Raw genomic sequence first — 25743 nt, 5'->3', positions numbered from 1 at the left:
CTGCTTAAGCCCCACCAGAGGCAATCTTCACTTGTCCTTCTGAGATGTCCTGGTTTCAATAAAGCGAAAGCAAATCCAGTCCAAGGCTCCCCAGACACAGTCCTTCCTCTGAAGGCATGTGTGTTACCATGCCAGTGCTAACAGTAAGGTTTGGTGGGGCTGTGTCACAGGAATGTGTCTTTGTTGTCTTTCCCATTCAGAAGCAAGAATTGAGCAAGTTCCTCTTGGGGGCTGTTGTGCTTTTCACGATCTTCTTTTGTTAGGAATGTACTGTGTTCTCTGTTACAGAGCCACCTCCAGTGCCTATAAAATTTCGGGAGTTAGCTGATGGCAGGGAAGGCTCCACCTCAGGGCTTGGTACCTCTTCTTTGGTGTCACCCACCACCGACTCCTGCGAGCTGGTCTCTGGGCTGGAAGCTGCATGGAAGCCGGGCTCAGTGCTGAGGGGCTCGCTGTTTTGCAGGGGAAGCAGGGCCCGGTGCCGCATCAGGCTTTCATCGCTGTTCTGGGCCTCCAGGGAGTTCCTGCGCTTGGCATTCCTGTTGGCCATGGCGTTCTTCTGCGGCTCCTCGAAGCTCAGTGACAGGGTGACTGTGCCACTCCCAAAGCTGACTTTCTGCTTGCAGCCACGCTGCTGCTGGCGCTGCCGCTCAGCGGAGGCTGGTAGAGGAAAGGGGTCTTCGTGATTGCTCTTGCTGCTGATGGAGGAGGAAGGAGTGGATCCGGTGGAGCCCCCCAGGCTGTTGGAGCGTTTGCGTGACACATTGCTCCGCCTCAGCGTGGCCCTGGCAGCCACCTTGAAAGCATGGGCAGCTGTGCTGCAGCGCACCTCCTCGATTGTGTTGCGGGAGGGCTTGAAGAGGATGATGTAGACTTTGTTGAAGAAGATGCAGGCCAGGAGCCCAAAGCTGGCAGCCAATATCGCGATCACCTCCACAGCAGAGACGAACTTGCCATATGTGCTGGCGTATGCAGGGATGAAGGAGATCCACACAATGAAGAATATTAGCATGCTGAAGGTGATGAACTTGGCTTCATTAAAATTCTCAGGCAGCTTTCGAGACTTGAAGGCAAAGAAGAAGCAGATGGCTGCCAGGAGACAAGTATAGCCAATGAGGAAGCCAAGGGCCATCAGGGAGCCTTCATGGCAGGTGATGAAGATAATCTCATCCTCCAGTTCATGGTTTCGGTAACTGGATGGTGGGGCTGTGTAAAGCCAAATCACACAGATGACAATCTGTACAAATGTGCACAAGAAGACTAGGAGGAACTGGAGATTGAGGCCCCACCACTTTCGGTGGAGGCTTGTGGGGATCTTTGCCTCAAAGACGAGCAGGACACGGTTGGTTTTGACCAGGATGCAGGAGATGCAGAGGACAAAGCTGATGCCGAAAGCTGGCTGCCGCAGACGGCAAGTCCAGTTCTGGGGCTCACCAATGAAGAATAATGAGCTGGAGAAGCAGCAGAGCAAGGAGAAGAGGAGGAGATAGGACAGCTCCCGGTTTGTGGCCTTGACAATGGGTGTGTTGCGAAATTTGGTGAAGACTCCCAGGACAAAAGAGGTCAGGAAAATTCCCAGCACAGCAAAGAGAGTCAGAGCGATCCCAAAGGGCTCAGTCCAGGACAGAAATTCTATCTGCTTGGGGATGCATGATGTGTGGTTCTCATTGGACCAGTAATCCTCAGGGCACTTGTCACAGGCACTTGCATCTGAAAAAGAAGTGACAGGGAGAGGGAAGGTTTGTCACACTGAGAGGCTGAAATGTGGGTTGACATGCATTGAGGCTACATACCAGCCTCCATCTTAAATACATGGGTGTTCCCTTCAGGTGTCTGCAGATTCACAGAATTGTATGTTGGTGTTTCAGAGTGTTTTACACTGAAACAACCGGCCTCCCACAGGCAGGAGATCACAAGGCATGCTTAGTTCCAGCTTTAAGCTGGAAAGTCCTGCCCCTGCACTTGTGTTTTTGGAATCCATTTCCTGGCAAAACTTTCCAACTACTGTAACACAGGCACTCACTGTTCCTCTTTCTTCCTGTTCCTTCATTTTTATCATCTACTTCTCTCTGTCTTTTTATCTCTCACACTTTTATCATCATGTGAAACATCCTGCATGTCTCTATCACAGAGAAAATTAAAAACGTGCCTGCCTTCTTTAGTGCTTTGAGATCCTGTTTCATATTCTACAGAGGCGAGTCTTGGAAGTGTTTAAATTGCTCTTTCTTGAAGGCAGGCAATGCCCTTGACTCCCAGCACACTCTCGTTTCATGTTGGAACGTCAGGGGAAGATGTGTGTTAAAGATATCACTCTCCCCACACCCGGCAAAGTGTCCCACTGGTACTTTCAGAGGGAAAATTGATGCCTCCATCTCTTTCCTCTGCATGAAACTAGTTACGCCTGCTGGGATGGCAACGTATGTCTCCAATGGCTGCCACGATCAAAAGGCAAGAACCTGCTGCTTCTGGTCTTCTCCTTTGATCCAAATGGGTCTTGGCCTCCAGCAGAGACAGTCATGACTCCTTTGATGGCAGTGCAAAGGGGTTGAGAGCAGTGAGCTGGAAGTCACAACCTACCTCAGCCTTTAGGATTCCAGCAGGATAGCAATGGGCTGCAGTGAGTTCTGGGAACAAACATTCAGAAAACTCCTTTACCAGCAGCCTCCCTCTGAGCTTTGCACCTGAGCACAGAGACTCAGAGCATAGCTTCCAAAGCAGAGCATGGTGCTAATGAGAAAGATAGAAATACCCAGCTAATAAGGACAGAGGATTTCAGGCTCTCTCCTGCAGGGTTAGTTGGAAGGAGCATCTGTGACCTGATACTGCTTTCCTAAGAACTGATTGCCTCACCTAAGCTGTTGATGTGAAAAACTGGCACTAGATGCAAAAGCTCAGTCAGAAGGTCCCATCACCATGTGTCATTTCATTTACATCCATTGAACCAACACTTTGATTTTTCTTGTGTCTTTCACCTGAAATCTCCTGCAAACTGCAGGCAAGGCAGAGCTAACTTCACATAGCAGGGATTTCATCCACCTCTACCAGAGACAGGGGCAGCTATCCAGCACTGCATCCTAAAGATGTGCTTTCACTGTTGTCTTGAGGTGACCCAGAGACCATGCTGCCACAGAAGGGAGTAAACCAGATCTCTCGCCTCCCCCAAGGCTGCTCATTCCGGCCTTTTCTTTGTGTTAGCACTAGAGGTCACACAGCTTCTCATTCTAGCTGGAAATTCAGCCTGCCAAGAGCTAGTTTTCAGGAAGACTAGAGATTCATTACAACCCACCCTGGTTGCAGAGTACCAGTGCTGCTCCCAGACAAAGGGTGGGAGCAAGCAGCTGTGAGAGGACACAACAGATTGTCTCCTTCAATAGCACCGCTCTCTCAGCTGGATGAGACTGGTTGTAAAACTGCTCTCTATGCCTATAAGACTGGCAATCAAAGGAAATAAAGAGCATTACTGTCAGCTGAAATTGAAGCAGGAAACTGTCAGAAGGCAGTTCATGTGCCCCCTCAGCCCCATAGACTTCACCAGTGCACCAAGTGCTAGCTCTCAAAATCATGAGGAAAACACCAAAAGACCCCTATTACACATGACCAGAACTACTTCCATTTAATTTGAAAGTGCTTCTTCCAAGCGTCCTGTAGTAGTGTATGTTCATGCTAAAACCACAGAATTCCTGTGTGACATGATACAAATTAGATTCTCCCAAAGAAGAATGCTTGCTTTAAGCGTTGCAAGCAGCTTACTGAAGTTTTCGTCTCGGCCAAGGTCTGCAAGTGTGCACTGCGACCAGTGTTGCTGGAAGGGGTGTGAGGAGATCCCAAGTGCTCTTCAGTGTGGAGGGAACTACTGTTCTGAAAGGATTTATTTGCCTTCATTGCCCAGCACTGAGGGAGCACTAATGGTGTTGGAAATACAGAATTTTTCAGTTAGTTCTAAAACTGAGGCTACTTTTTCCCTCCACTGCAGAACCTGAGTGGCTTGATCCAAGCTCCCACTGAAACCAACAAATAAGATGTCCATGGGTGTTTGGTAAGACCCAGAGATTTTGGTCTCTTGCAGTGCCAGTGCTCAACAGAAACTGTGGTTGATGATTCCATAAAGGGAAATAATCCTCTCTGCTTGTGAAGTCAGGGATGGAACTGACTTTATTTCTTCATAAAGCATGAAATAAAACCATACTAACATGAGGAAGAGATGGAGGTGGACAGATAACTATGGAATTTAGGATTAGGGTAGGAAGTGTCTCCTTCCCTCAGGTTTTTTTTTGAGGAATAAAAGCTACTGCTACAGTGCAATGGAGATTACTTGTGGCTGCCTGAGAGGCTTCCTATATGCAAGTCTTTTTCTCAAGTTCTTTGCTTTAACTTTTGTAACTGAGCACAGCAGGGACAAGCAGGTTTAGCGGAAGACAGGATCTGGGGGCCACAGGACTCAACTCCTGCAAGCTTTTCAGAAGCCCCTGCAGACCTTCTGTGAAGCCCCCTGGCAAGGCAGCCCCCAGCTCAGCACTGCAGGGAAGTGCTCTCAGCACAACTGCAGGTGATGACCAGGGGCTCGAGTTGTCCTCTGCAAGCCCAGCACAGCTCCGGGGGTATTACCTGTTTCATCGCTGTACTCCCCGTCGGGGCAGTCCACGCACTCGAAGCAGCAGGTGGGCTCTCCCTCAATGATGCCCTTCCTCGTGCCTGGGAGGCAGTCCCTGCTGCAGTTAGAGAAAGGCACCTGCAAGAAAAGAGCCCAAGGAGGGTTAAAGGAGGGTGTCAGTGTCTCATGTGCAGCTTTTCTACAACGGGACCCTGGACTTCCTCCAAGGGTGTTATTGCTTGACTAGCATGCTGGATGGAGAACCTCAGAGGCTCACCTCTTTGCGCCACACAACAGACATTTTGCACAGTAGTTTGTCCCCAGCTCACTGTAGTTGTATTTGTTTGAAAGACCACATCAGGGGATGGTAGATCAGCAGATCTTTGTAATCTCTTCTGTGTTGTGGGCACTGTGAACTTATATGTGACCCATGATACAAATACCAGAAAATGGTCATTAGAGTGTTAAAAGACAATCAATCTCTACTGGCAGGAATTTGAGTCAACCTTGCAAATATATTCCATATATTGCATATTGGTACTAACAAATTAATGGGAATTTGTTACTCTACTCTGCCCTGGTGAGACCACATCTGGAATATTGTGTCCAGTTCTGGTCCCCTCAGTTCAAGAAGGACAGGGAACTGCTGGAGAGAGTCCAACACAGGGCGACAAAGATGATTAAGGGAGTGAAGCATCTCCCTTATGAGGAAAGGCTGAGGGAGCTGGGCCTCTAGTTTGGAAAAGAGGAGACTGAGGGGTGACCTCATTAAGGTTTATAAATATATAAAGGGTGAGTGTCACGAAAATGGAGCCAGGCTCTTCTCGGTGACAACCAATGGTAAGACAAGGGGTAGTGGGCTCAAGCTGGAACACAAGAGATTCCACTTAAATTTGAGAAGAAACTTCTCAGTGAGGGTGACGGAACACTGGAACAGGCTGCCCAGGGAGGTTGTGGAGTCTCCTTCTCTGGAGACATTCAAAAGCCGCCTGGACACCTTCCTGTGTAACCTCATCTAGGTGTTCCTGCAACCTGATCTAGGTGTTCCTGCTCTGGCAGGGTGATTGGACTAGATGATCTTTTGAGGTCCCTTCCAATTCCTAATATTCTGTGATTCTGTGATTCTGTGAATTAAAAGAGTTTCTTGAAACCCAGTTCCTCTTGTTTCCTGAAGACCCTCTCCAACCCAGAAACAAAACAGGTAAATTAACTAAACCAGAGGAGTTTCCGTATGAAAGAATGGTCTTGTTTTTTGAACATTGAGCATCTAAAGATGCAAACTGGCATCTATACACAAATCCAAAGGCTTCCAGGTTTCTGCTGCTGCAAATGATGAGCTGTGTCACCTGCTGGCTGTGCACTTACGCTGTGTGTGAGTCCACCTGGGCATGGTCATATCCCTGCAGCAAGTGGTTGCATGGGTATGTTCCCTGCATGCCTAATGCACACTGACAATGAGTTCAGCATAGTAAGTGGAAGCCTGGGCCTTCTTTACTGGGGAGCACAACTGGAGGTTGGACTCACCCTTTTCCTAACTAAATTAAGGGAAGAGGTAGCACAGATGAGTTTCCTAGCTCAGGGGAGGTAAACCCACAATTTCCACTGCCAGCAAAGTACTATGATCCATACATACTTAAGGGATGCTCTGGTTGGAAGCCTCCGTTCATCTTTTTGTAAGTTTACTGCTAGTTTGCCCAAATGCTGATCTCAGGAAACTACTACGTGGATACACTTAGGTGGTGAGTCTGGGATATGATTTGGGTATTTCCTGTATGCAGGCACTGATCTCAGCCACAAGGTACATGAGTACTGCAAGTAAGTTGCCTTGATAGTGGCAGCTCCTACGTGGGGATGCCCATTTTGATATTCACCTGCAGCTGAGTGTGGCCGCTGTTGCCTATCACTCTGAAGTATAGGTGCAGCACAGTTTGGGAACACTGTTTCTAAGCTGTTAATCAGGACTGCATAATTCATTGGACAGATACACATCCAGGACAAATCTCTGAAGCTCCCCACTTGAAGCACTCTTTGCTGTTAATACCTATTCCTTGGGACCGTCTTTCAGCATGCAGTGCATCCACCAAGAGGACTTCACCAGTCGAGACAGTCACTGCTGATTTTGAACAGGGCTGAATCAAAGGCCTGACTGAAGTTATGCACTGCTTTCCCATTATCTACTAAGCTGACTGAGCTTCCAAGGAGGAACATTAAATTGGCCTGGCATGATTTCATCTTGACAAATGCATTTTGCTTTTTCTTATCATTTTACTATCCTGTGCTTATAAACTGTTTAATAGGGTTTTTTTATTTAGTTTTTGAGGTTATTGAAACCCAGCTCAATTGTGTGTAATTCCCTTGGCTGTCCTATCTCTGCTTTTAAAAACAGGTGCCCTCCTGTAATCCTTTGAGATTACAATTTTGAGATTACAATCCTTACAATCACCCTCCTCTAATCCTTTGAGACATCACCCATCCTCCACATTGATCAAATATAAATTGCTAGTACTTTTGAGATTGCTTTGGCTGCCTTCTTAAGTATTCTGTGGGGAATTTCATCAAGTTCTGCCAAAATGAATCTATCTTACCTACTGTTTAACTTGTTCTTTTGCAAATCTGGCCAACACTGAAGTTCCCGTGTTAGAATTAACGACATTTAATATTTTTCCGAAGATAGCAGAGGCACAGAAAGCTTCAGCAAGTGAAGTACTGACTACTCACTTTGAGCAAAGCCTTTTATCTGGAAGACATTCAACTCTATAAACTGAAAAAATAAGCTGCAGCGGACATAGGGATCACAAACCCCTCCACTGGCACACAATTTACATGACACTTGGCAACATCCAGTCTAACCTTTAACAATTTAGGACAGAGAATGGAGGTAAATATAGTGCTGTTGGAGGAATTTAGACCAAGAGAACACAATTACTTGGTTTAAGTAAAAACCAGTAACATCCTAGCTGTTGGAAAAGGTGCCAGTGGCATTTGCAATGATCAGAAGGAGGGGTTAGGACATCAGGTTTTTAAAATGCCAGTTGTAGCTTGTCTCAAAGAATCCAGCTGGGCTTAGAAAAGCCTGAGCTCAGTATTTCTGTAATGTGCTCTGCCTGACCCATACCTCCTTCAGAGAGTTCTGGATTTAAGCTGTAAGTGAAGCTGGGCTAGCTGGAGTAAGTAAGGCTTAATGGATAATGTAATTGTATTAGCCAAGTGTAGCTACTGCAGAAGCAGTTACCTATCTTTCAGCCAATGTGAATAATCACCTGGAAGTGAATTGCCTTGTTCAGTAATCAGGTACTGATTTAACATATCTAAACATTGCAGCCAGGCCTCACAGTGACATTTCTAAGCTCCCTGTCACCTCCCAGGCCACAAGCCAGATGCCTGCTCAGCGTCCCCTCTGGAAGCCAGGGTTTCTGTCTAGGCTGGAGGAGGCTCTTACTCGGAGATCTCTGCACCACCTTCCCATCACACGAGGGAACACAACCCTGGCTGCTGGCGATGATGGTTATGCTGAAAAGATCTAACATATGCAAGGAAGTGGAGAAGGACTAAGGCCTGACTAAAATCAATGGCTACATCATGTACTCTTGAGACTGCAGAAGCACCTTCTGGTAGACTAAAAACAGTAGCAGGCACTGGCATCTCTATTTTAGCACCATGTCCAAGTGAACCTGGGCAGATTGACAGGGCTTAATACCCAGTCTCATCAAATGTATAGGAGGGGAGAAGCAGGTGCCTGTTATTTCCAGAAGTGTGTAATCAGGACGTGAAAGACTATGGCAGAGACCATGTATACAGTAAGATGAATGGATCTTTTTAATGAGACACAGAGCCATAATACGAGAAGTGTGCAGGGTTAGTTCAAATTTCAGTCCGCAGAGACTTGGGAAATGGTGCTGTGAGGATTTAAGCACCTACCTCTTTAGAGAATCCACTCCACAGGATCTTGTTTTCATTGATAAAGAGCCTCTCCCCTTTCTTGGCATAAACATTGTAGTGCCCAACCTCTTCAAAGACGACTGAGCCATCTTCCGGAGAAAGGTGCCAATTGATTATTGAGTAATTCCCTACCAGGTCCCCAAACTCATCAAAATCCACTTGCTCCCCCATGTTATTGGTGAAATTTAAGTGTCGCAGATGCTTGAGCACCTAGAGAGAGATGGAGAGACATCATGAATGTTTGCCTGTCACAACTCTACCACAGCACACATCTGCTATGGGGACAGAACTGGAAATAATTACTTTACTACAGTTCTTAATCTCTTAAAAATTAATTACAGTAGTAGCAGGCTTTCTCTCATAGACATCACACACAGAGAGCGCCTGTACAAACCTCGTAGGCAGCACAAGGTATCATGGCCCTCAGGGTGGTTGGCACCGATCTGTAACACCAATTGTTACCCCATCAGCCATTTAGCATTCCTCTTCAGTCCCTTTTGACACACCTCTGCAAGCCCATCAGGCAGCTCTTCCTCAGTGGCAGAGACAGCAGTGACAGCAGCCGCTGGAGTGTTTCAGTCATCCATGCATCCCTCTCACCCTGCTCTTGTAACCACTTTGCATAAATGCTCTCAGTTGACATCGCTCATCCTGAATAATCCAACACTCAAAACGGGAATGCTCGAGAAACAGTTCAAAATTGAGTTTTCATTGAAATACCCCAAACTCAATGCACTGCAGTAAAAAACAACAAATCAAGCTGGAGAATTCATACCTCTTTTTCTTCGATCATGACTCTTGGTTGTGTAGTTTTAAGTAATCACATTCTGCCTGTCCCCATGTGTTGACTCCTGTAGTTTTCACCTCATGCTTTAAACTGTCATATGCTGCAGACAAGCACAGTTAACCTCAGGGACAACTGCAGCTGCAAAATTCATGATCTAGATAGCCTGACAGGTAGACCAAAGAAACTGCAGCATGAAGGAAAGCCTGTACTCGCTACTGCAATACAGTTCATCCGTATGTCTTCAGAAGTTAGTTGCTGGTTTATGCACTTTCAGATTTCCAGCCCTCCCTCTCTGCCCCCCCCCCATCATTTAACAGCCATGGCAGGGGGTTGGAACTAGATGATCTTAAGGTCCTTTCCAACTCTAAATATTTTAGGATTCTGTGATTCTTAGTTTCTCTGTAGAGGTCATCTATGGAAAGCTGAGGTGACTCTGGGGGCTGTCAGCTGTCCCTAGATCACTGAGGTGTAGTTGCTGCTGTGGTTCTAGCATTTGTGGCAGCCTGTAAGCCCAGTCTTCTCTCTGTCACCTGTGAATGCCCAAACTTACAATCTTGGATGGCAACATATAAGAAAAAACACAATGAAATTAATTTGTCTGGGCAGGCAGAACCCTCCTCACCCTACAGACATAGAACAGACAACATTGTTTTGATGAAGCCTTTCTATCTGGAAGCACAGGGACAGGGGAACAGAATCACTTCATTAATTCCCATCAGTTTTGCTAAATTGTCTCATTTTTCTCTGTTTCCTTTTGGGATCCTCCTATCTCAGGCTAAAATCTCCAGAGCTACTGACATACCCTCCTCTCACTGCCTATATCAATGTCAGCCTGACAGGGTCTGGAAAAATGACAGTATTACTAGGCAGGATGCGGCTGGCAGCGCCTTTTCAGCTTTGTGTGATGTTGATGGAAGTACATCAAAATGTTGCCCCAGTATTCAGTCTTTGGATAATGGATGAGATGGTGGAGGCAGGATTTTTTTCTGTCTTTCTCATCCCCGCTGGCCTTCCTCTGTAAACCAGCTGCTCCGTAAGGTCTGCAGCTGAAGTGGTCTCACTTAAAAGCCAGGACCTGTCCTTTGAAGACCTAACCCTTGGATGGACATGTCAAAAGAAGGTGCTCTGCTCTGGTGCTTTGCAGTGGAGAGTTAGGGCATTCCTGCCTGCTGTGGGGAAGGAAAGAAGACATAGGTCTCCTTTCCACCCCCTCCTCCCTGAGTGGCAGTCAAGAAGATGCTACTTGCCCAGTTCCATCAGGGAACAGTGAGAACAGAACAGAAGCAGCTCTGAGTTCAGAACAAGTGATACAAAGTCTGCAGATCCCCAGTGACGTCTGTACTACATCAACTTGCTTTGTCCTCATTTTACTGGGGCTGCAATCTTGGACATGCTAGCAGGAACCTTGCTCATCATCAGTGTAAAGTCCCAAGCAGGATTTTCCTCTAGCACCCTGCCCTGGGTTCAGCACTAGCAGTCATTTTTCTCCTTCTTAGTAGCTGGTGCAGTGCTGTGTTTTTGACTTTAAGCCTGGAAACAGTGCTGATAACACCAATGTTTTTAGTTGTTGCTAAGTTATGTTTAGTCTGACCAAGGACTTTCTGAGTCTCACACTCTGCCAGGGAGGAGGGGAAGCCAGGAGGAAGCGAGACAGGACACCTGACCCAAACTAGACAAAGAGGTATTCCATACCACAGCACATCATGCGCAGGATGTAGAACTGGGGGCAGTTACCCAGGAGGGCGAGATCACTGCTTGGGTCGGGCTGGGTATTGGTCAGCAGGTGGTGAGCAGTTGTATTCTCTTCCCTTGTTATTTCCCTTATCATTATTATTATTGATGGTAGCAGTAGTGGTTTGTGTTATACCTTAGTTACTAAACTGTTCTTATCTCGACCCATGGGAGTTGCATTCTTTCGATTCTCCTACCCATCCCTCTGGGAGCAGGGGGGGAGGAAGGGGGGGAGTGAGAGAGAGACTGCATGGCACTGAATTACCGGCTGGGCTTAAACCATGACACACCTACCACAGGGTGACACCTGCTGCTTTGACATCCAGATCAGGTTTGAATCATTGAGCTGAACACCATGTTTCTCCTTACTCTAACTCCGTACTGCACTCTCATGCAGCACTGTAGCACTCTGCAGGACAACACTAGGATATCCTGACTGGGTATCACTTCCGGGTTGACTGTTATCTGTATACACAGGAGGTGTAGGCTTTGCACTTCTTTTGATTACAGCTATGACACACATCAGGAGACAATCTTACAAGAGCCATATTGAAGATTCTCCAGTCTGAGTTTTGCCTCTCCTGGAAGGAGGCTGGCTGGTTTTACAGTCAGCAAGATCAACAGTGGAAAGTTATGGATTCCCTTGTTGCACTTTCTTTTGTTTTTTTTTTTTTTTTTTTTTTCCACAGCATTCATCTCAATAGTCTATTCCTTTGCTTTTTCCTATAGTCTTTTCTTATTCCTAACATTAGGTGGCTTAGAAAGTGATATATACCCCTAGATCCTGGTGGGATTTTGTAGGATTAGTTTAGCAGCATGTTTCCCCACCTACACCTGAATATTCAGGTTACAAACCATTTCTTGTACGAACTGGTATCTCTATCTGGCAGGTAAATATTCATATAAAAGTACTGATCTGCACTTAATGTTGTTTTTCCTCAGGCACAGAGTAGCAGCCTCAGCTATGCAGCCATAGCTAGGGAGCAGCAGAGCCCTGTGTATCAGTTCATGAAGGAAAAGACACATGTCCTATTTAAAGTACCAAATGGAGGGGCAACAGAACAACAGGAGTAACAAAACCTGGCGTCTCTTTCCAGGAAATACCAAAGCTTGCCTTCAAGTCTAAATTTCTAAAGGGCAGCTTGTGAAATGTTAACTGAACAACTACTAGGACATGTTCCTTGTTTAGATGGTAAGAAAATCCCAGGATGTATCTGTGTACTACACAAGTTCTGCTCTCAACAGGATGAAAATACAGCTTAAACAGCCAAGGAATACAGAAGCACTGAACTTTAAAAGAGGAAGTTGTAGACTCTGAGTAACTACACCACTCTTTTACAGGCAGCAGTCTATCAATGATTAGCTAAAGGCTTTACAGTTAAGAATGTGTCACTGTGTTTTGTAACTAAAAATAGAAACATAAATACCCAGGACTCAATGCACAAAGATTTAAAAGACCCTGTTTCTGTGAGGGCAAGAGCACGTGCCAGGGATGCATGTGTCATATTCTGGAACCAAAAGTTTATGATAGAAGCGTTGACCTCATGGCTTGAATGCACCATCAGTAGCTGGTGGAAGCCTGCAGGGAGAGCATTGTGCAAGCTGCTGTCTTCAGATGGAATTTTTCATTCTTTTTTTTTTTTTTTTTCCCCTTTGTCACAGGCTTCATGTTGAATTGCAATGCCTTTTCATTAAAACACCTAGTATCAGAAAGGACCTGCAAGCTGCCCTATAGTTCATCCTCCCATTATTCCTGGTGAGGCCATTCCCAGCATCGTAGCATCCCATGCTGTATCCAGGCTAGATATTCTGGGTCATGTGCTTTTCACTCTTACAGGAGGATCATAAATACAGCTGTATTAGGTCAGGCTGGCAGCCCATCTCCCAGGACCTGCTTCTGACTGTGGCCAACAGCAAATACCAACACAAGAGTAGAAGGGGATGTGATAACTCCCCAGAATACTCTCACATTTTGCAGCTCAATTACTTCCTAGGCTAAAGGCCTTTGTACCTGGTAACCTGTGGTGGATTTTTCTACCATGACATTGCACGTTTGTGTTCTGCACCAGTGCAAACTTTTCAAATCCACAGCCTCCAACAGCAAGGAGACCTACATTTGATGAGAAAAGCACCTCTTCTTGCCTGTTGGAACAGAGTAGCTACAAGTCTCTTTTGATGACCTTCATGCTTATGTTGGAAAAGACTTGTCATTTGCTAGTCACGTTTTCCATGCCTCTCAGGACTTTACAAGCCTTTTTCAGATCTCTCTTCAGCAACCACTTTCCCAGGCTGATGAGCCCTATCTGACTTAGCTTCTTCTTGTCCAGAAGCTGTTCCATGGACCCTTTCTCCAGACTTTCCCAGTTTGGAAGTTTCTCTTTCATCAGTTCTGAGACCTGAACATGATATTGAAGTGAGATGCACCAAGGGTTAATAAAATGGCCCCAGGGCACTCTGTTTACCTCCCTGTCCCTTTTCCAGTGTGACTGTTCTTAACAGTACCTTTGCTTCTTTAATTACTATGTAAGACCTGAGGAGTTCACCCAAGGACTTGTTCAAGCTTGAAGATCCCATCTGTGATTAGTAAGAACTCACCACTTATTTTTATCCTCTGCTGACTTTCAACCAACTATTCATCCATGTGAGGACTGAATTTGATAACAAGCTACCAGAAGCCTTTTAGACGCCTCAGCATTCTCCATGAGCTCCCTTATCCATATACATCCCAATGCCTTCAAACAGCTTCAGGAGAGGTACAGTTTCCCTTTGCAAAAGTCATCAAGTCCTCGGTATATTCTGTTTTTCCTTCCTGATATATATATATATATATTATTTTCTTTACTAATGTTTCTAATAATGGGCTCATCAGGCTCTGCTAGTTCCTTGGATCTCCTCCAGGACCCTTTTAGGAAATTGATGTTACATGTGTCAACTTCCTAGGCCTCAGGGCCTAAGACTGTTTCAAGTGACAGGTTAAGCACCATAGCCAGCACTTCAACTACTTCATCTGTGAGCTCTGGCAGAGCTCTCAGGTGAATATCATTCACTTGCACTGAAGTATTAAGGTTCATTTCGCTCTTGTGTCCCGTGGCTTCTTCAACAGTCACTTCAGACAGAACCTCTACAAGTCCCTCATAAATAAATGCAGGAACTTTCTCAAGTTCATCTATAAAGAGCACACTTTTCTTCTGTCATGGCCTCACCTTGTCTTTTGCAGTGATAATCTATGGCTCAACAGACAGCCCTACTGCTGAAATGTTTAAATAAGGATTTATGAGCTTTTTCCCATTTACAGCCTGTTCCTCATTTGTTTTTTGGCCTGCCTTATTTTATTTTTGCATTTAACCTGCCAGAGTTTATGATCTTTCTTGTTTTACTCACTGGACATAACTCAGCTATTTGAAGGACACTGTCTCACTTTCAATAAACACCACTCAATACCTTTGTTTTGCCGTGCCAGCTCCTTTAGCTTCTCACCGCTTTGTGATCTGCAGTAGACACTTACTTTATATCACTAGTATTAGAGCCAGGGGCAGGCAAAAAACTCCACTTAAATTGTGAACATTATCAGGCAGCAGATAATTGTGTATGTGCTGTGTGTAAGCTGAACTATAACACTCTGGAGCACAAGCTAGCTGCAAGCAGTATGTACTAGCTGTACATTCTGATAGCAGCTGGCCTAACCAAAAGTGGCATGTCCCAGACCCTCCAATTAGTAACAAGATGTGAGACAGAACCAGCAGTTAAGAGGCTGATTGGAACCAAAACCTAGGGCTCGGGGCTAGAAAGAAGATAGCAAAGATCGTATCTGGATGAGAAACACTGGAAGTGGGGAAAGATCCTGGAGGAGGAGATGTGTGGAGACAAATGTTGGGGGATGCCCAGTGACCTTGTCCAGGTTGATGATGATGCTCAAGACTGGTAAATGAAAAGCTGCACAGCAGGAACCGATGACTTCCACATTGACAGACCACCACCGTGTCCCTGCTGGGAGAGGAAGGTGAGACCTGATGAATATAACGGTGTGGGGAAAGCAAGTGAGTGTGTGAGACACCAAGCAGGTTAAATGCTCTAGTCTTGATAATTCTTAAATAAACATCAGTATCCAGATCTGCTATAGGTTGTAATTTCCTCTGTCTGAAGTGTGACAAGTCCTTAACTGGTCTCCATATACCGGCAAGGGTTTAATATCATTTGCTTTCTTCTGCAGTTTCTTTCTAACATGTTTCCTCACTAGGCCAAATGGTCCTGCAAGGGAAGTGACCCTGGGCACATTATAGGTGTCTATCCCCATAAAAACCAAATGATTCCCCCTTCTCTTGATGCTTTTCCCACGCTGAGTTTTAATTTCTGCCCACCTAGCTATATCCAGGCCTGTAAAACAGGTCTGGACCAATGGCTACCAAATGTTTTTCTCTTTGTTTTGGCAGAGTGTCCATGCTGAGAGCAGTGAACAATTCCGCTTCACGGCTCAGTGTGAAGATGAGAAGCCCTCCTTTTCATTCTGAATTTCTGAGGGCCCATTCTCCACTCTTGTTCTGGATTCCTAATCAAGCACCGGAAAAGACACTTTCATGATGCTGAAAGAGGTTGTAAGGACTTGAGAGCTCAGCTATTACGTTAGCCCAGTGGTCATGGCATACAGGATTTGGTTTCTGCCAGTGGCCAAGTATCAGGAGAAAATATGCTCATGGCAATTCTGAAAGAGTCACTTGTAAAATGCTGTAAGAGAAATGTAGCCTGAACCAATAGTTGTTTTTTTTCATTTCTTCCTTGTTTCCATCTATCTATATGTCAATATTTATTTACATGCTAGCAAAGGTCTGATTTTTACTGTCTATAAATGTTTAATTACTTCTACATTCTCTACTTTGGGTTATCTTGTTCTGCCTGTTTTTTATGTAGGGCCAACTCTTATGCTCTCTCAAAGGCAATGCTGTCATCACACTATTGACCAGTTCTGACGCAAGGGACCTGAGCAGGCAGAAAGGTGCTGGCCTTAGCCCCTAGAGTCAGTAATACCTGTTTCCAGAAGCCTGGAAATAATAACACTAATCTTCACCTACTGTACAAGGACTGGACTGTACTCCAGGAGTGAAACTGTCAGGTTGGTAACAGTGCAGATGAACAAAGGGAGATGAACTCTGGAAGAAGGGCTGGTATCAAGAGGTTGACACAGATAGTCAGAGATTCATTGATAGTACTGCAAAAGAATTCTGGCAAGATGGGGTGGGCATCCCAGCTCTGATGAAATGCTAGGTCAGCCAGTGACTCGAAAAACAGGGTGAAAGAAAGAGCTTAGTTCAAGACACAAGAATACAAAGGCTGAGAATAACTCAAGAACATTCGCAGTTGTTGTGCTTTGATGAGAACTGAGTAACATCCTGATAAAGCTAGGTAGGTCAATGGACAGCATGACTGAAGGATAAATGGGTACGACTAATACAATGTTGGAAGTAGTAATTTAAGCTATTGATTACTTTTATTGGAAACTAAATTAATTAACCACTCAAGACAAAGACCTGTTGATTGTAGGCAGTTCAGTAAAAACACTCTGCCTTATGCAGTTGAAAGAGCAAACAAAATATTTGGATATGAAAGTAAGAAAGAAAATGGCAGTGGAAACACGTTGCCAGTATGTACATCGATAGTAGAGTTTTCCCTGGAAAATGCAGTAAGTTCTAGTCACTTGATCAGAAAAGAACAAAATTAAAGGGAGATTAGAGAGGTCCAGAGGTGGTCATGATGGACAGCCAGTTTGACTTCCATTTGAAGAGAAATGAAGTGTGGCATTACTAACTGCTTATGACTTGTGTAGTTATTTGTGGGAAAGAGGTGACATTCTCACAGAAGCAGACCCCTATCCCTGCAAAGCCAAGTGACTATTCAGGTCTCTAGAGAAGTACAGGACACCAAGCTGCCACGACAGTATGTGCTGATAAGCATATTCTAACTGATAACAGGTTTGGTTCTGCTTCCATCAGGCATATGAGATCCCTAGTCAGCTGAGAGATGGATCCCTCTCCCTCTTCAACTGACCAGTGCCTTCTGCTCAAGGGGAGGCAGCAGTGGTGCTGACATGGGTAACCATGCATACATTTGTTTATGCTTTGTGAGAGAGAAGCAGGCCCTCCACAGAAACTCGCAGAAACTAGGAGAGAAAGGAACTTGGATGAGCTGTGTTGGAAATACCTCACTTGCTCAGCAGAGGCACTTGGTGCTTCCTTTGTTTCATGCTATGCTGTGAGTGCTTGGAAAACAATGAAGCCTAGAGTTACCTAGAACAAGAGAATTCCTGCAGTCTCAGTAAAGCCTCATTGTTACCCAGTATGTTCATCATCAATACACTTGCAGGAAATACAAAGGTGCTGCTGGGAAAATTTGCAGAGAAAATACATGGATTAAGGTAATGGTAAATAATGATTAGATAAAGCATCTCCCCCAGATCGCTCTCAAACATCTGTGTTTTATACAGTGAATTTTACACTTATTCAAAGCCACTGGCACAGAAAGGGTACCATGTCCTGCAAAGTATTACTGGCAACTTAATGTAACCCTTCCATGCATGCTGTGGCAAAAGCAAGTCTAATGTAACTTGTGCACGTATAAATAAAAAAGTAATAAGAGTATGTAAATGTGGGATCTTTTTTTTTTTCCACTGTCTGGCCATGCTGAGGCTGTTAAAGCAATACTGAACATGTGCCAAAAAGGGTGAGTAAGTGGACAAGATACAGAAATAAAGCAGAAAACATATTTCATGACTAAAAACCCCACCCTGTTTAAATTATCAAGATAAGACCAAGGAATAATTTGATCCAATTGCATAAATACCGTATGGAGAAAAATTATGAGTACTTCATCTGGACTGTTAAGTCTAATAAAGCAAGGCCAAATAATGACCAATGGAACTAAAGGTCAGTTAAATCCCAACTAGAAATAAGACACAATCTGTGACAAGAGGTGGGACCTGGCATGGATCATACAGTAAAAGAGGTCTACTAGTCAGTATGACTTTGGGGAAAATAAGTCTTGCTAAACACAAGTTTGACTGGCGAACATGGCCCTTCAGAAGTTAAATACTTAGGCTTTGCAACCAATCTGAAGCATCCCTTAGCTGGATCAAGATTATGTTCCTGAATGTGGCATAAATTCACATTTTTTTTACACAAAGGATTTCAAACTGCATGATCATTTAGGAAGTGGATTCAATTGAACATTCTTTAGGTTTTATTAAGGTTTTGTGGAGAGAGATGGTCTCTGGACAGACAAAGGCAACACTACAGGTACAGGAAGAGCTAACTGTCAGTGCTGTTAGATGGTATTTTGTACTCTGTTTGCTACTGTCTTTTACCTAGAGCCATGATATGAAAGAACCGTGATGGCCACCTCCTCTAGTCTCAATGCCATAATTCCATTGTTTTTCAAATTCCATTGTAACAAACATAATATGGAGAAATCCATTGGGTGCAATGGCCCAGGGTGCTATGTGTACTAATGGTGAATACTGCTCAATAACTACTATGGTGAATTACCAACAAACTTGAGATAGGGCTCTTTCTATTAATTTAAGTCTAAATTTAATGCTAAATAATACAGAATTAATTGTCCAATTATTAAAGCTAATAATAGAACCAATGGCTCAGTGTTTTCAAGTAACATAATTCACATATAGTATCTTGTATAATCAAAAACTGATGGAAATGTCTTTTCTGGGAGGTGTTTAATGCTACCTCTACCCAGCTTTTCAGAGAATGAATCTGTATACGAGCCTCTCTGCACCCATTTGATGTTGCTTTCTTCTAACATCCCTTTATGGATCAATGTCCCAATAAGGTCTGAAACTGCATCTTGCAGCAAACACTGCCAATATTGATTTGCTGATATCGTGCCTTTCTCTAAGAGAGAAGGAAGTCATAGTTTTTGACTGTAAATTCATTTCTATTTGGAAGTATAGGATGAATTATTTCAATGCTTGGGTAAGCTGCCTCTCTGTTAGAATAAGAACCAACTAACACTGCGTACTTGGTGTCATTTCTTTTAATGAAACAATGGTCATTCATCAAACCTGAGCTCAATGGTTATTACAGTATGTAAGAACTACTATCCATTAAAAAGGTAAATAAAAAAAAAGTCCTAAAGTTTCCTGTAGTCACATCGAGTTGACTGAACTCATGCAACCATTTCAGGCATTTAGAACGGGCACCTCATGCAAACACAGACATGGGTCCCATCAACGGTCAACTGAAGTCCCAGTGGATTCACTGTTAAGTGTGTTTGGACACATGACACACTTAGCTACTAGCTTAAAACTGGGGTTTTTCCTATTTCCTTTATCAATACAGGTCTTGGCCAACAAAAAAAAAATCTCATGTCAAGGCTTTAATTTCTACAGTTCCTAAATAACCTTCATGTAATTCCTCCTAGAGACAGAGGTAAGAGTCCTTTCTAAGCAAGGTGTTGCTTCTGGTCCAGTAGGGAGATCACTCTTAATTCTACAAGGCAAAAGGGTCCTATGTATGTCAGGAAAGGCAATTTGTTCTCCTTCCTCCAAAGTTGGCCCACTGTGTGGAGCAACACCAGTCCTTCATAGTGCACAAAAGTGCACTTTGGGGTTAAAACTATGTGGCTGGTCAATAAAGCATCTGTGCAGATGACTGACCACCCATGAAGAAAAGAAATAATAAACTGTGCTATGATTATCATGCCTTTCAACTTAGCTTCAACACTACCTTGGGATAAATGGAAATCAGCCAAGTCAGAGGAATGATTATAACATGAAAGTGAATTTTCTATATATCCACTTGTTTCCTCACCTCACTTTCTAGAATGCCTTTCAGGGGGCTCTCAAGGAGCCCTTTGTTATCAGCTCCATTTGTCAGTAGCATCAGAAAAGGTCATTCTTAGAAGAAACTTTACATCCTTTTGTGTAAGAAAGACATGCTGTGTCTTAGTGAAAGATACTTATGTTTTGGTAATTCAAAGGATAATGATCCAGTCACTACAGACAGAGACATTATATGAACATCTCATGAAGCCTTCCCTAAAATTCCCAGGTCCAATACAGTCTGCAAAACTGACTTCTTTCCCCCAAGTGACAAAGGTACAAATAAGTTTCATAAATATTAGAAAAGGCTTCCTTTCAAATACAGCACATAAGTGACTATATTAAAAATTACTTTTATAAAAAATTCAACATGTTTGGGGGTGGGCAGGAATCCTGTGGTTTTTTGTCATCAGGCAGCGTGTACTACCCTGATTCAAAAGAATCTCAGCCTTTCCTTATGAAGTAATTAATAACCACAACTCCTCACTTCACAACATAGAGAGTGTGTATTTGCTGTATTCAGTTCATTCACCCTTCTCCTAGCAAGAAGGGTGATGGCTTCCCTGTGCATTCTCTACTGGAGACATTACAGGCCTGACACCTTCCCTCTCCTACCCTTAGTAAGGGCCAGTTAAGCCTTGTTTTCGTAGTTGTGGAGACGTCTGAATAATACTCCATTTATTGTCTGTTTACATGAAGAGCTCACAAGCCATGTTCTCCACTGACAGCAAGTTGTTATCTCCAAACTGATGAATAAGTGATCATCTGTTATTGGCCTGTGGGGAAATGGCTGTGTTTGCTCTATTGACCCACACATTTCTTTGTGTGGCTCAAGCCGTCTGCCTCTCAATTCAGACTCCTGTAACAAAGGCACCCTGGTAAAATCATGGAATCATAGAGTAGTTTGAGTTGGAAGGGACCTTTAAAGGTCATCTAGTCCAATACCCCTGCAATGAGCAGAGAAAATGCTTACTTTCTGTTCATAACAAATATATCGCCAGTGCATTTGTAAGGCAGACTAGGTGAGGTTTTGCAGTTGCCTGATAATCAGCAATTGTGACTAATTTTCACACCAGCCTTAGTTAATACCTGTTCTGAGAGTGTTTCATTCTCTATACCACAAAGCACCTGTTTTCCATGCACCATTTTAATTGTTCAGACAGGCACATGTAGTTCAACAGACACAAAATTGATTAGGTAACCCATTAGGCTCAAAGGTCTGGAGAGATGTGTGTCATCTAAGGCATCGTTCACTCCTTTAAAGCCTTGCAGAATCAATTTCCAGCCAGCCAGACATACCTAAATGTAAAACTGAAGAAGGTACCAATCCATTTTTACCTTTTCATAACACAGATCATCAGTGCAGGTGAAGGAACTCTTGGCTGGAAGGTGCATGGGTGCAATAAGCTTTAGGTGTTGCTAGGTGAAGCCAATTTGTATTTGCTTTGATTTTGTTGAACAGCATATGGCAGCTTTCACAAAGGCTGAGGTCAATCAGATTTCTAGGCACAGCATAATTTACAGGAGCACATCTTTAACCTGCTAATCATTAGGACAACTCATTTTTCAGCCTGTGAATCATGCCTTGCCTTGGTGCCAAGAAGAGCTACCTCATTTTTCACTCATGAACCTGCCAAAGTTCACAGCCTCCAGCGTAACCACAAGCTGCAAGTCTTCTGGGAATCCACCTATGGATGCTCTGCTCTGTGATCCTGTGACTGCACACCTTTTGCCTTCTCAAATCCACAGGAGCCTCTCTCTCCTGTTTAGTTGCCATACTCTTAATGTGAGTCAGAAAGAAAGGCCCATCAGCTGCTTGCTGGCAATCATCACACAGCCAAATGAATGGGCAGAAACACTGCGTCTGAAGAAAAGGCAGGGTTTTCCTCCTGTCACACAGAAAGAATATAAAGTAGTAAATATTTCCAACCCGAACCGTTCTGTGATTCTATGATTTGCTCCAAAGGACAGATTAGGATTCCCTACCAGCTTTCCCCTCTTTTTTTTCTGCAGGTCTACCCAGTGTTTGAAATAAGAGGGAGGCACTCAAGAGGCTCCTGTAAATGCCTCAAAGGTTTATAAATCTTTGCACTGACAAGAACTGAAAAAGACCAGATGGACTTGCTGTCAGAAGTGACTATGGAAATAGCCACATGAACAAAGACCAAGAAAATCAAGGAATCTGAAGGCACTGGGAAATCTGATCAAGGAAGATACTAAGAGAAAAGGGTTTCAAAAGCTGTTTGAGCTGGTATGGAGAAACAGGCCAAAGATGCAGGGAATCTGAGAAAGAGGCAGCATCAGTGCAGAAGTCTTGAGTCCATGTCCCAGCTCTTGCCTCACCTTCCCACTGATATTCTATAGCTTAAGGGGAAGCCTGTATTTGGGGGAGGCCAGTTCATGAGCCAGAGCAACACATAGAAGTAACTGTACTCAATACAGTTTCTTAAAAACATTCACAGCCCACCACCAGAAGAGAATGGGCCATCTGATAATCAGAGGTGATGGAGTCTTTTAAGAGGATTATTTCTGTTTTACTATTTGCTGTCCTGCACTTTAAACTTTGGTGCTTTTAAAATTTTGCCTTTTCCAAATGTGACAAAAATCAGTGATAATTTCCTTCTAGATTGCCCCTCACCTTGTTGTTTCCTGAACAAAACACTGCAAAAAGAAGTAATTAATCTAACCTTGACCAATATTTTGCAGGACACAACAAAGGCATGTGCAGAGAATATTATTTGCCCTTTGCAAGCTTCTTGCAAAGGTGTGAACCTGGATTACTTCTGTTCTGCAGCTGGGTAGGTTCCTAAAAGCTGTCATGTTTTAAGGCAAATGCATTGCTCACAATAAGGGCAGCACACACATCCTATTACTGTCTGTCATTTTCTGTAGGATACAGAAGTGCCACTTTTCCCACTTTGGGGATAGAGGATGGAACCCCGCGGGCAGCTCTGCACATGCAGTGAGCCACACGGCTCCAGTCTGGAACCTGCCCTGCCTATTCACCAGCTCTGCCTGTGCTCACATCTCCACATGTGCTGTGGTAGCCTGTGAGCTCAGGCTCACCAGTCCCATCTCCGGTGGGGAAGCCCACTGCCAGCTTCCCAGGCAAACAAAGCAATGCCTCTGGGTCTGTGGATAGGGTCTGTCATCACAAAACACCCACTCGGATGGAGAAAAGCACAGAAGTCCAGCCTGGTTTGGGTTGGAAAGGAGCTTAAGATCATCTGTTTCCAGCCCAGTGCCATGGCATGGACACCTTCCATTAGACCAGGTTGCTTCAAGCCCTGTCCAACTTGGCCTTGAACACTGAGAGGGATGAGACAACCACAGATTCCCTGGGGACCTTGTGCCAGCGCCTCACAACTCTCTTAGTGGTGAAACACTTCTTAAACAAGCAGTGGTAAATAAGTAGAGAAGAAAGTTATTAGTATTTGATATTTCAGCTTGGAAGACACAGAAAAATCCCATGCTTCCCATGCTGAAACAGACTTAGAGTTATCTTAAACTGTAAATGGCAAATTCTTAATAGAAAAACTACACTCAATTTAACCAACTCACAGTAATACTGTGCTAGGCTTCCTGTTGTTCAGTTCAAATGAATTGATCACTTAGGTAAAAATGTTATTTTTCTATACAGACCCACACAAGTATCCTCCAAAAATAATATAAAGCAGTTCCTCCACATGGTGTGTTACAGATACATAAAATTAACAATTAGCAGGCAATGAATAAATAACAAGTCACATATGTTAATGGGATAACACCACTGAAAGGCAACAAAACTAAATGGTACCTAATTAAATTGTGGAATGCATCATTTATCTTTCCCAACCACCAACCCTGCTGGCAAGGGCTGCTCTGTTCAGGATCAGGCTAATCCAGCCACGAGTTCACCAGGTTTGCCTTATCTGTCCCCCATGCCACCTGGTCAGTGATTCCAGACAGTATTAGTGGCTGCTGCCTCTAGTCTCAGGTGTGGATGTTTCCTAGCACTGTCCTTGCTCTCCCAGGTCACCTCCCATCAAGCTGATTGTGAGAAGAGGGAGCTGGTGTTGACCACCAGCAGAAGCACTACTGAAAATGAGACTGACTTCAGCGAAGAGATTTTCTTCTTTCTGGTTGTCATACGTTGTAGAATGCTTGTTTGTGAGGTGAATTCATTAACCTCATGGCTGGGGAAAGCTTCCTGAGGGTAATGAGCCACAATGCCTGATATGAAGTAGGTGTGCACACAGATTTGGCATTTACCTGCTATTCATGTGTTTGATTTTTAAATGAAGTGAAAAAACGCACAAATATTGAATCTGCTTGACAGCCAGCACCACGTAATGGTAGTCATTCCAGGTATAGCCTGTTCCTTTGTAGCACCCACTGCTCCTGCCCAGTGGTGTTATCCCCCACATACTCTTTCTTGATGCTGATTCCCTCCTTTAAGGCAAGTATGCATACCCAAAAGCCTAGGTGACCGGGATGCTTTACACTTTGGTAAAGCCATCCTTCAGCACCAGACAAGCAACACTGAAATTAAAGGACATTCTTCCTGTTTGTGGAATCCTCAACAAACACCACATTACCTTACTTAGCTGTGGTATGAATATCCTGCTTTACTTTCCAAGCTGACAAGGCATAAAGGAACAAATTAAAAATACATTTATTCTGGATCATTTTTACCAACATAGTGAAAGCTAAACCTGCCTGTGACTTGCCCACTTCTGCCAGAGTGCTCCTGAAAAGCAGAATAGCTGTGAAAGACACAAACCTCAGAAAGAGCCAGCAATCACTGAATTCCTCTAAATCAGGGTCAAACCCTGAACTCATCAACTCTGAGTAAAGTGCTTTGGTAAACCCAAATCAGGTACCTAGAGCAATGCAGGTTTTCCATAAATGCCAAGACAAAGCCTTTTACTTTGATCTGACTGCTGTTTTGAGTTGTCTGAGACTAGACAGGAACCAAACTGCAGTTCCTGCTGCAAATGCTCACCCAATATCTGCAAAGTCTGTGGCACAGATAGCCTTAGTTTTGGTTAGATTATCCCAAACAGAGGAAATTATTCATGCATATGGGGATCTGATTCACATCCATCAATATTCACCCATGATGTTCTGATTTTGTGCATGTTCGGGCCTATGTCTTCTGTGATGACCAGAATGGGGCAAATGGAATTTGCTACCAGTCTGGCATATATCTTCATTTGATAGCCTTACAAACTAATTATCTGATGTAAGAATGCAGCAGATATTAAAAACACATACTGAATATCACATCAGATAACACAATCAAACACATGCTAAGGTACAGAATATTCATAAAGGATGCCAGAATGCTATCCATCTTATGGTAGGCAGCACACATTGAATGAACGGATAAATGTGACTAAGTTGTTAGTATCATTTTATCAGTTCCTAAATATCACTGCCAAATCAAAGCATCTATCTATTATTTGCCCAATAGGCACACATTATTTTCATTCGTTATTTAACCTGCTTTAGTTTGATCCTATATAAGCTTAAAACTGTGGAAAAAAAAATATAGCCTGTACAGAAAATTGCTGAGGGATTGTAAAAGACGTAGAGCTTGCTGAAGAAAATGAACTCTAAAAACTGTTTTCCTTGTTTAGGTGATCTCTCCAGGCCCTCTTGTTCATGTAAGGCTCAATGTATGATCAAGTTACAGGCTGTGGTAATCGTCTGTGGGTTGCACTTTTGGACCATAGCAAATGCAAGAAGATTTAACTTAGATTAAGTCCCTTTCATTGCAGGTAAACCTAACACAACCTACTTTACATTCCCTGTGGGGTGGGAGTATGCACCTAAATCACACACAGTGATATCCTATGTCCCAGGAGCCTTATGCTGTGTCTGAGGATG

The 25743-nt window shown here is 43.9% G+C and overlaps 1 protein-coding gene across 1 annotated transcript in view; it reads right to left on the bottom strand.

Moving 5' to 3' along the window:
* Window positions 1–259: 259 nt before the first annotated feature.
* The window catches only part of CASR (calcium sensing receptor), a gene marked incomplete at both ends in the record, with an annotated part of 41299 nt that continues 15815 nt past the window's right edge, over window positions 260–25743 (bottom strand). Inside the window, 3 exons of the mRNA XM_080613169.1 lie at window positions 260–1710; window positions 4606–4729; window positions 8510–8740. Coding sequence (XP_080469295.1) covers window positions 260–1710; window positions 4606–4729; window positions 8510–8740 — 1806 coding nt within the window. The remainder of the gene's footprint in view (window positions 1711–4605; window positions 4730–8509; window positions 8741–25743) is intronic.

The sequence above is a fragment of the Psittacula echo genome (genome assembly GCF_963264785.1).
Source record: "Psittacula echo genome assembly, chromosome: 3".
Taxonomy (NCBI): Eukaryota; Metazoa; Chordata; class Aves; order Psittaciformes; family Psittacidae; genus Psittacula; species Psittacula echo.
This window is presented reverse-complemented; position numbering and strand designations above follow the sequence as displayed.